Source organism: Panicum virgatum, chromosome 9K (assembly GCF_016808335.1).
Source record: "Panicum virgatum strain AP13 chromosome 9K, P.virgatum_v5, whole genome shotgun sequence".
In the NCBI taxonomy this organism is placed as follows: Eukaryota; Viridiplantae; Streptophyta; class Magnoliopsida; order Poales; family Poaceae; genus Panicum; species Panicum virgatum.
Genome location: NC_053144.1, coordinates 65,929,072 through 65,939,337, shown reverse-complemented (window position 1 = coordinate 65,939,337; position 10,266 = coordinate 65,929,072). Strand labels below are relative to the sequence as shown.

Sequence of the window (10,266 nt, the reverse complement as noted above, 5' to 3'; positions counted from 1 at the left end):
CGGGATGTCGGCCAGGTTCGGCCGACCCAGGGGGTCGGCTAGCCCCACCTGGCCGATTCTCGTCGTTATCCTTCTCTGGCAGGCTGACATATGGGCCCTGATATCTTTCCTTGCATGCATTATGCGTGTCACGCCCATTTGCTCTGCCAGATGGGCCATCTTTGTAAGTGGGTGATGCCGGATACGATCTTCTGCGTAGTTGTGTGGCGTCTGCTGCGTGTTTTCATCTTATTCTGCTCTTGCTCCTCTAAAATATACAAAACTCAAAAATAACTGTGGAGCAAGGTTTGTGATACAAATATGTGAGTAAGGAATATAGTTTTCCTATATTATTGAGTATAGTTGACGGTCGGATTTGGCACTTAAGCACCGTCAACAATGACCGGCGACGTCGGCGTAGGCCATGGAAGGATCAAGGCCACCTCCTCCGAAGCGCCCGCGGCCTGTGCCGCCAAGAGCAGAGCCAGGGGACGAAACCCGCATCGGCCGGCTGGATGCCGCGCCAGCGCTCAAACTTTTGCCGCGGCCCGGTCCTCCGCTTCTTCCTCGTGGAGGTCTGCCACGCGGACCAATGAAACTGCCGCCTGGGCGGATAGGTAGGAGCCCGTGGCCGAATCCTTCTTCAGGTCGGAGTATCTGTTGGTACCTTTTGAGATCGGGGTAGCCCTTTTCTTGCGAGTTCAGATCGAAGCCACCGGGGAATCCTGACGAAGCTTGGGCGGGCGCGTGGTGGTCGCTGTGCGCCTAGGAGAAAAGATCCTTGTCGACGCCGGCCATGGCGGACGCGCGGTGGTCGCTGGGCGCCTGGGAGAAAAGGTCTTCTTCGCCAGCCATGGTGGACGAGCGGGTGGAGGCGCCTGGACGGAGTGCGGCGCCGGGACGAGCGGGTGGCGACGCTGGGACGGGATGCGTGCACGGAAGCGCGGGCACGGGAGCGGCGCCGGCACGGGATGCGGGCACGGCAGCGCGAGTGGCAGCAGCGGGTGGAGCAGGTCGTGGCGCCGGCGGCGGGGCCTTGCGCGGCCGGGGGCGGCGGCGGCAGGCGGCGGCAATCTAGGTTTGGGTGGGGAGGGAGGAGGAGTGGTTCACGGGAGGAGACAGGGGAGTGGGCGCGGGTCACAGGTGGGCGTGGGAGTGGGCGCAGGTCACGGGATAGGTGGGCCTAGGCGGAGGGGTAGGCAGAAATCCAAACAAAAAAGTCCCAAAAAAATCCTCTTGAGAGTTTTTTTTTTATTTTAGACTCTAAGAGATTTTTAGTCCCTAAAAAGTCCCACCTATTTATTTTTTAAGTCTCATAAGTCCCTAGAACTTTTAAATAAATCTCTCTAAACAAACCGGGTCTGAATTGCCCGGCGGGGATCAGGGAGCCGTATCAAGATAACCATTCTTTAACAACTATATCCACACACCGCGGGGAAAGCGAAAGCGAAAGCGAAAGGGAACGAACATCCCCTTGTCACGGGCGCCGAGTGACTCCACCACCACTTCGAAGAACTACTACGCCACCAACCGGTTCCTCGGCCGCCATGGCCCCACGCGCCAGTGACGGAGCAGACGCCGCACCACGTCACGGGGGAATAAAAAGATCCCGCGAGATGGTGGCGTCCCTATCGGAATCTGGACCTTTGCCACGTCACTGCCACTACGGCGGCGGCCACCCACTAATCCTTCCCCGCCGGGGCCTGCCCTCGCGTGCTAATCCCACTCGCATTGCCCTATCTCCTCCTCGCCCAACCACCACCCGGTCCGGCGAATTCAGGCTCCGTTCCCCGGTGGTCCTTGTCCGTCCATGGCCGCCTCGCTGCTTCGCCGCGGCGCTGCCGCCGCAGGCCGCCGGTGGTGCCCGGTGGACGTGCTGCGGCGGCTGGTCTCGTCGGAGGCGGCGCCCGAGCGGGCAGCCTCGCGGGCGCCGCCTGAGATGCCGCCATTCGACCACCAGCCCCGCCCGTACGCCGGGATGGGCGGCGCCGAGATCTTCGAGAAGAGGAAGGACCTCCTCGGCCCGTCGCTCTTCCACTACTACCAGAAGCCGGTAAAAGCTCCCCCTGAATGTTGTTTGATGGTCTCTGTCTCGGTGCCTTCTCGTCTTCCTCCAAACTGTTGTTTTCCGCGTGCGATGAAATTAACGTTCCAAAAAGTTCGGCGCTTCGGTGAGCACGTCTTGATCGGGCTTGATCCTGATCACAAAGCGGTGTCATCGCTGGCGCGTTTCCATTTCAGCAGGAGAATAAATTTTCCATGTGTTTTAATATTGTGGTTTATTATTAGCTTTACCATGTAAGTTTAGGGATAAACTGATCATGCCAACAACTCTAGCAGTACATGTACAAGTACAACAACCACCGTGTAGTCTTATTCTATAGACGATGAGACAGTGACAGAATGAAAGTTAGTTGACTCGGTGACTGAAGAATTTATTTCGACTGTGTTAACAGCTCAACATTGTGGAGGGGAAGATGCAGTATCTGTATGACGAGCATGGGAAGAGATACCTCGATTGCTTTGGGGGTATCGTCACAGTTTCGTGCGGTCATTGCCATCCGGATATTGTCAATGCTGTGGTGGAGCAGACCAAGTTGCTCCAACACACAACCACCATATACTTGCATCACGCCATTGTCGAGTTTGCAGAGGCACTCACCTCCAAAATGCCTGGCAATCTCAAGGTAAAATACTGTCACTCTGCTTGTGGTCATAACACTCACTATTGTATACTTTGTCACTCTGCTTCGTGTTTTGGGGTGCCACAGGTTGTGTACTTTGTCAATTCGGGGACTGAAGCAAATGAATTAGCAATGTTGATGGCCCGGCTGTATAGTGGGAACCTCAGTATGATTGCACTCAGGAATGCATACCACGGTGGAAGTGCTGGAACAATAGGATTGACTGGTCTGCAGACATGGAAGTACCCAATTCCTCAGGTTTGTGTACCGCATAATCAGTTAATGCACTTTAGAGATGGTTTACTGCTTGATTTGACTCCGTCAAATGCTTTTTAGATGAAATTTGATCATCTATCTAGGTTAAGATTACCTTAGTTATATGAACTTCTTCAGTCAATGAAAATGGGACAGTAATCACTGTGATTATGAAGCAAAATAGTATATTAGTATCCATTTTTTATCCTAATGATCAGACTCTCATCAAAACTTTGCAGGGTGAAATACATCATGTCATGAACCCTGATCCTTACCGGGGGACTTTTGGATCTGATGCTGCAGCTTATGCCAAGGAGGTCCAAGAACATATAACCTATGGAAGTTCAGGAAGGGTTGCAGGCTTCATTGCAGAAACATTTCAGGCATGAACTTTGAACAGTCCATCCATAAAATACTATAGCGAAATGATATAATAGCTGTCTTTTAGTATCACTCCAGAATAACTTACCCTCGTGGCAAATCTTGCTTATACCTTGTCATGGCTGTAGGGTGTTGGAGGTGCTGTCGAACTAGCTCCTGGATACCTTAAGTTAGCTTATGACATTGTGCGGAAGGCTGGTGGTGTTTGTATTGCTGATGAAGTCCAAAGTGGGTTCGGTCGTACTGGAAGTCATTACTGGGGATTCCAGACACAAGATGTCATTCCAGACATTGTAACAATGGCAAAGGTTATCTCATATTCTGACGTGCAAGCATGTCCTCTAGACCCTAAGGAAAAAATATACTACATGTTCAGATATTAATATGATTGTTTCTGCTTTTTCCATTGTTTCAGGGCATTGGCAATGGTCTACCATTGGGGGCTGTTGTAACAACTCCTGAGATTGCAAGTGTGTTGTCTCAGAAAATCCAATTTAATACATTTGGTGGAAACCCAGTTTGTTCTGCTGGTGGTTTGGCTGTGCTTAAGGTTCTTGACAAGGAGAAGCGCCAGGCACATTGTGCTGATGTTGGAGCTCACTTGGTGGAGCGTCTAAAATCGCTTCAGGAGAAGCATGAAAGTAAAATCTCCAATCTCCATTTCTGTTCATCTAGTCTTTCTCTGGTCCAACCTTTTCTGCTAACCATTTGTTCTGAAAGTTTAAATTTTCTTACTTAGCTACCTTTGGTCTTGCTGGTGTCAGTCATAGGTGATGTTAGAGGAAGGGGACTCATGCTTGGCGTTGAACTCGTTACCGATAGAAACGAGAAGACCCCTGCCAAGGCAGAAACTGCGGAACTGTTTGAGAAACTCAAAGGTACCGTCGCTCATTCTGCTCCCCCCCCCCCCCCCGCCCCCCTCCTCCCTCCCCTCCATGACCATGGCTATTGATCTGTAGTTCTGTACGTGCCCTGATAGTTTTTTCCCTCCATAATCCTTGTTAACCAGATCTCGGGGTACTAGTTGGAAAAGGCGGTCTGCATGGTAACGTCTTCAGAATCAAACCACCAATGTGCTTTTCAAAGGAGGATGCAGGTTCAAACAGTTCTCCAGTCTTTAAAATAACTTTCAACTGCTTCATCGCGCATACAAACTCTAAAAAAAAATCTGTTTATCACAGATTTCTTGGTGGACGCCATGGACTACGCAATGTCAGGCCTCTGAATTGAGAATGCGTCTCCGTGGAACCGACAGTTCCTGTAACCCGCAAGATATGCATGGCCTGATACTGGAAGGCAGATGATTCGATGGCATCTTCCCGGTTGATGTGCTTCTGGTGGTGACATGGTGAAATAGAACCCTGCAGGGATAAATGAATGAAGGGGAAGAAAATATTGGAAATTCAGAATGTACTGTCGGCTTGCGAGCTGTAAGCTGTCTGTAAAAGAACTAGTTAATAAATAATAACGAGCATGTTAGTATATTTGCATTTTTCCGCATTTACGGATAGCATATTCAGTGCTAACTCTGTCGAATTCATTAAATATACGACGGTTATGACAAATTAAGAATGGAGGGAGTATTTACTAGAGGACACGGTCCGGTCAAACAGTAGTATTTCCCTTCCCCAAGAGAGTGATTTTCCTCGCTTGTTCTTCGAACCTGTTGCCTTCTCGTCTAGAAAGGAGGATCACAGAATCGTCGTCCTAGGAAACTTATTTTAGAGGTATAGATAAAAAAAAACTTTTAGACCAACTCTAAAAATAAATATACTCGGGGCCCGATTTAAGCAGAAGTAGGCCTAGGCCCGGTGTGTGGGGTTCCTGGCTGGCCCAATTTCTTTCAAAAAGAAAAAAGAAGTCAGCCCAAGCCTCAGGCATTGGAAGGCCCATCCCCTCCCATCCCTCGCCGGCGCTCCCGCTGCGCATCGCAGCCTCTGCTCGGCCACTCTCCCGTAGTCCCGTTCGTCCCCCTCCTTTTGGCTCCTTCCTCCTTAAACCCTAGATCGGGTCCCTCCGCCACCCGTCCGTCCCCCGGCCGCCGCCGCCGCCGCCGCCTTGGTCTCCTTGACTTCCATCTTTGACGTCGGCCGTAGGCCTCCATCAGTCCTCGGCTCGTTCCGCCGTCGCCGACTCGACAGTGCCGCACCTCCGCTGCCGCGGCCTCCCTCGGTACCTCTCCGGCTTTCCCTCTCAGCGGCCGACGCGGCGACGCCCCCCACGGTTCGTAGTTAGAGCTCCCAACTGCTATTTCTGCTCGAGTAACAAAATAGGATTTCAGTAAGTTGGAGACACGCGTTAATTATGTGCCCCTCTGGCTCTGAGAAAACTTAGCGACTAAAGTCAACTGATTTTTAGCAAATAAGACTGCATATTGAGCTCAGTAAGGATGGTGCTCTTGCTAATCTCGGGTTTTGTAAGCCGGTTGACGAGTTTGGTTCTAATATTGGCGATGGTATTAGGCCCTTTTTCGTGTCATTGCGTATTTCACTTCTGCATTGTTTGTTGGAGTAGCGATTACTCTAGATAAATTAGCTGGAACCTTGTGATACTTTTTTTTTATCATTACTTAGCACCTCCCTGGCTCTATTTGTAAGTTTGCCAATGACACTCAGTCCGCCCTGGCATGTGCTCTGATGTCACCATGAACTATTTCTGTGCAGCAGGGCTGGTTGTGTATGGAGCTATGAAGTACTCAGAAGCACGACAGGGATCCCTCACTCACTGCTGCTGACTCTGGGTTATCACCACACTCTCCCATGGCTGCCGGCACTGTGTTCCCTGTGCTGCGCTCCTCGGAGTACTTCACAAGGCCGTCGATCAATGATCTGGTTGAGCGGGAGGTGGCTGATCCTGGCTACTGCAGCAGGGTTCCGAACTTCGTCATCGGGAGGACTGGATATGGGCAGGTTAGGTTCCTGCGAAACACCGATGTGAGGGGGATTGACCTGAATGATATCGTCAGGTTTGATAAACATTCTGTGGTGGTTTATGAGGATGAAACTTGTAAACCTCCTGTAGGGCTTGGTCTTAATAAAGCAGCGGAAGTGTCATTGCTGCTGAATCTAAAGGACCTTCCGGAGCCCAGTATCCTTGTTGAAGTGCTAAAGTGTCGTGCAAGAAAGCAAGGTGCTAGGTTCCTTTCGTTCAATCCAGTGAATGGTAAATGGAAATTTGAGGTTGATCATTTTAGTAGATTTGGGCTTGTGGATGAGGAGGAAGAAGATGTTCTGATGGATGAGGCAGCTGTTCGGCAGCCAATTGCCGAACTAAGAGAAAGAGACCCACCTTCAAATGGTTATGAAATTGAGCTTTCGCATTCATTGCCTGCTCATCTTGGGCTTGACCCTGCAAAGATGCAAGAAATGAGGATGGCTATGTTTTACAATGAGGAAGATGATGAATATATGGAGGATGGGTTCCCATCTGATGAGAGGTACCTTAGCAGAGAAAGGATGAATGTGGATTCGCCCACTTCATCAAGTGGTAAAGGTCCAAAGTTAAGGTCTGTCTCACCCTTGCACATGTCTTCTCAAAAGGCTGGCAGGAGATCTGGTATGCCTTCTCGGAAAGAACCACACACACTATTGGAATACAGTGTGAATTTTTCAGAGCTTGTTCCATCGACTCGAGGCATGCTAATGTCTGGGCAAAACAAAGGATTTCCAGTGAAAATGACCAAGGTTGAAGGCTTTAAGCTGCCAGCTGAGCAAGAAACTCCTGTTGCTGGAAAAATGTATGCTAATTGTGTAGTGGATGCTGCTTTATTCATGGGTAGGTCATTTCGTGTTGGTTGGGGACCAAACGGTATGCTTGTTCATTCAGGTAGTCTGGTAAATAGTCCAGGAACTGGCCTATCTTCTGTTATTCACATAGAGAAAGTTGCAAGCGACAAAGTTGTGCGTGATGATAAGAACAAGATTAAGGAGGACCTAGAAGAACTAGTTTTTTCTGATCCGATGGACCTTCATAAGAGTCTTGATCATGAATTTCTGGAGACTGAGTCTGACTCGTTCAGATTAAAGCTTCAGAAAGTTGTGGCAAATCGTTTGGTTTTGCCAGACATCTGCAGGTCATATATTGACATCATTGAAAGGCAGCTTGAAGTCAGTGATTTATCTATGTCATCACGTGTGCTGTTAATGCATCAAGTTACAGTCTGGGAATTAATTAGGGTCTTGTTCTCAGAAAGAGCAAATGGAAACCAGTTGGAGCCCATTGGAGATGATGATCAGGAAGGCATGGTTTTAGACAAGAAAGAAGGTTCTGTCAACATAGATCTTGATGCACTCCCTTTGGTTAGGAGAGCCGACTTTAGCAATTGGTTGCAGGACAGTGTCTGCCATCGGGTGCAAGGCGAGGTCGGTTCCTTAAGTGATGCCAGGTACTTGGAACATATTCTTCTTCTTTTGACTGGTCGACAATTGGACTCGGCCACAGAAGTTGCTGCCTCAAGGGGTGATGTACGGTTGGCAGTCTTGCTAAGTCAGGCAGGTGGATCAATGACAAATCGATCTGACCTTTCTCAGCAACTGGATCTATGGAAAATGAATGGCCTAGATTTTAATTATATTGAAGAAGACAGGTTAAAGGTATATGAGTTGCTTGCTGGTAACATACAGGCTGCTTTCCAAGATTCATCAATCGACTGGAAAAGATACCTTGGTTTGATCATGTGGTATCAATTACAACCTGATACATCACTTGATGTTATAATTCGTTTCTACGATCATCTCCTGAGTAAGGGCAAAGTTCCCTATCCTGTTCCTGTATATATAGATGAAGGACCACTTGATGAAGCACTTAAGTGGTCCCCAGGTGATCGTTTTGACATCTCTTTTTACCTAATGCTTCTTCATGCCAGTCAAGACGAGAAGTTTGGGCTGCTAAAAACTATGTTCAGTGCATTCTCATCTTCATACGATCCCTTGGACTATCATATGATATGGCATCAGCGTTCAATTTTGGAAGCTATTGGTGCTTTCAATTCAAATGATCTTCACTTGCTGGATTTGAGTTTTGTTTATCAGTTACTTTGTCTTGGGAAGTGCCATTGGGCTATCTATGTCATTCTACACATGCCATATCTCGATGATGCCCCATACATCCATGAGAAGTTAATCAGGGAAGTTTTATCACAGTATTGTGAGTTGTGGAGTAAAGATGATGCTCAAAGGCAATGCATTGTGGAACTTGGTATACCAGAAGAATGGATATATGAAGCTCTGGTGAGTGTTTTTTTTTGGGCTTATCACAAATTATGTAATGCTCATATTTGCTGAGTCTGTGGCCCTTAAAAAGATTGCAAATATTTTTGTGATGCCAGTGGTTGTTTTTAAAAGAAACATTACACATGATTCATTGATAATAAGCTTTATATACAGGCTCTTTACCATGAATACTATGGAGATCAGCAGGGTGCATTGGAGAATTTTATTCGGTGTGGCAATTGGAAGAAAGCTCATACTATTTTCATGACCTCTATTGCTCATACTATGTTTCTGTCATGTAAGTTTTCCCTACAGTGCACTGGCCAAATATTCCTGTGCATAAGTATACAGCTGCACTTTTTTGCCAGAAAATTGAGCTTGGTCAATAAATCTTCTATTCTTTTTTCTCTTCATCATCTATTTGTTTATATGCTTGGTGGAGGTGCCCTTTTCATTTCCCTTCTGTTTTTTCCCCTCAATAATCATGCCATTCTTGATGCTATGATATTAGTATGCAATCACTTTATTTCTTGGTATTTGGTTCAGCAAACCATCAGGAGATCTGGGAGATCACAAGTGCCTTGGAGAATCATAAATCTGAAATTGCTGACTGGGACCTTGGTGCCGGGATATACATTGATTTCTACATTCTGAAGAACTCAATGCAAGAAGAAAGTGCAATGGATGATTCGGTATGAACTCTTTCTTCAGCCTCTATAACATTTTATTGAATATATGTAATTTTTTTAGAGAAATTGAATATATGTAAATGGAAGCAGCGTTACTTTATCTTTCAGGATTCACTTTTGAAGAAAAATGAATCATGCAAAAGTTTCTTCGGCCGATTAAATGATTCATTACTAGTCTGGGGAAGCAAACTACCTGTTGAATCAAGGTAATATTTGATTCTTCGATGTACAATAGATCCAGCACTTAAAGCGACTAAGAACCAATCCCCACTTGATTGCTTGCTTTTATTCATGTTTTGATGGAATTGGTCCCTTTGTCGCCACTGAATTCTATATTACCTAATGCGATCTCAGGCTACCTGAGGAAATCCGTTTTCATTATATTAACTACTCAAAGTTCGGCTGTTTAACTATACTTTGAATTCACCCACATTGTGTTGTAACCGTTTTAGGTTTTGTTTTAGAATATTTTCATGCTGGGCTTGCTGACAGTGTCGAGAATGGCAGGGCATGCTACTCAAAGATGACAGATGAGCTATGTGAGCTTTTCATGAAGGCCCCAGGCGTGGCAATGAATCTACACATGGAATGTTTCCAGACGATGCTGAATGCTCCGGTCGCTGATGACCGCAAGTCATCATACCTGCAAGAGGCCGTCTCTGTGTTCACCGAAATCCTGTGCAGCGATTCATGACAGAAGTATCCGTGCCATCATTTAAACATGGTTTCTGTTCAAACGTGTACGGAATCTGGGTGACCTCTGATTCCTCGACAATACAGCGAAGAGCTCCGGGTGTTCGCACGTCTCATGTGTGGCAGAAATGTATAATATGTTGGTGTCCCCGCTGAATTGGCATGTAAACCCCGGAAGACATGTAGCAGCGGGGTTTTTTTTTGGTTGCATGGAGAGAGTATCAGGTTTTGTAAACTGTAGAGTTGTGAGGCTCAGCGCATCAACTTTTTCCTCGGCTTCTTTTTTGTGATTACGAAAAGAACATTGGCACAGCGACTTTTGTACGGGATACGTTGAAGATTATAAATCCGTGCAGATTTGTTTGTCCTTCCCAA

General features: G+C 47.2%; 2 protein-coding genes across 6 annotated transcripts; both read left to right on the top strand.

The window, feature by feature from the left end:
- The first annotated feature begins 1,609 nt into the window (after nucleotides 1-1,609).
- On the top strand, nucleotides 1,610-4,799 carry LOC120647153 (alanine--glyoxylate aminotransferase 2 homolog 1, mitochondrial-like). Of its 2 annotated transcripts, XM_039923807.1 has the most exons (9): nucleotides 1,610-2,032; nucleotides 2,436-2,666; nucleotides 2,751-2,921; nucleotides 3,158-3,301; nucleotides 3,428-3,607; nucleotides 3,715-3,940; nucleotides 4,064-4,177; nucleotides 4,309-4,395; nucleotides 4,481-4,799. In XM_039923807.1, exons 1-9 carry the CDS (start codon nucleotides 1,790-1,792, stop codon nucleotides 4,522-4,524), a joined length of 1,440 nt encoding a protein of 479 aa, XP_039779741.1. In that variant the 5' UTR covers nucleotides 1,610-1,789; the 3' UTR covers nucleotides 4,525-4,799. The 2 variants fall into 2 exon arrangements, with proteins under 2 accessions (XP_039779741.1, XP_039779740.1); XM_039923806.1 differs by having other exon boundaries at nucleotides 1,677-2,032; nucleotides 2,436-2,921.
- Nucleotides 4,800-5,235: 436 nt separating this feature from the next.
- Nucleotides 5,236-10,266, top strand: LOC120647152 (nuclear pore complex protein NUP96-like). Of its 4 annotated transcripts, none has more exons than XM_039923802.1 (6): nucleotides 5,236-5,522; nucleotides 5,966-8,527; nucleotides 8,684-8,807; nucleotides 9,056-9,201; nucleotides 9,289-9,404; nucleotides 9,706-10,266. In XM_039923802.1, the coding sequence occupies exons 2-6, from the start codon at nucleotides 6,059-6,061 to the stop codon at nucleotides 9,890-9,892; spliced, it is 3,042 nt and encodes a 1,013-aa protein (XP_039779736.1). In that variant the 5' UTR covers nucleotides 5,236-5,522; nucleotides 5,966-6,058; the 3' UTR covers nucleotides 9,893-10,266. The 4 variants fall into 4 exon arrangements, with proteins under 4 accessions (XP_039779736.1, XP_039779735.1, XP_039779737.1 ...); XM_039923801.1 differs by having other exon boundaries at nucleotides 5,963-8,527; XM_039923803.1 differs by having other exon boundaries at nucleotides 5,267-5,522; nucleotides 5,963-8,527; nucleotides 9,307-9,404; nucleotides 9,706-10,258.

What these genes read in the sequence shown, in the direction of transcription:
- LOC120647153 (XM_039923806.1), top strand. Translation starts at nt 1,790, where the DNA reads ATGGCCGCCTCGCTGCTTCGCCGCGGCGCTGCCGCCGCAGGCCGCCGG. An exon ending in TCCACTACTACCAGAAGCCG is followed by an intron (nt 2,033 to 2,435) that starts GTAAAAGCTCCC and finishes CTGTGTTAACAG; the next exon opens with CTCAACATTGTGGAGGGGAA. An exon ending in TCATTGCAGAAACATTTCAG is followed by an intron (nt 3,302 to 3,427) that starts GCATGAACTTTG and finishes TCATGGCTGTAG; the next exon opens with GGTGTTGGAGGTGCTGTCGA.
- LOC120647152 (XM_039923802.1), top strand. Translation starts at nt 6,059, where the DNA reads ATGGCTGCCGGCACTGTGTTCCCTGTGCTGCGCTCCTCGGAGTACTTC. An exon ending in AAAGTGCAATGGATGATTCG is followed by an intron (nt 9,202 to 9,288) that starts GTATGAACTCTT and finishes AAATGGAAGCAG; the next exon opens with CGTTACTTTATCTTTCAGGA. An exon ending in AAACTACCTGTTGAATCAAG is followed by an intron (nt 9,405 to 9,705) that starts GTAATATTTGAT and finishes CGAGAATGGCAG; the next exon opens with GGCATGCTACTCAAAGATGA.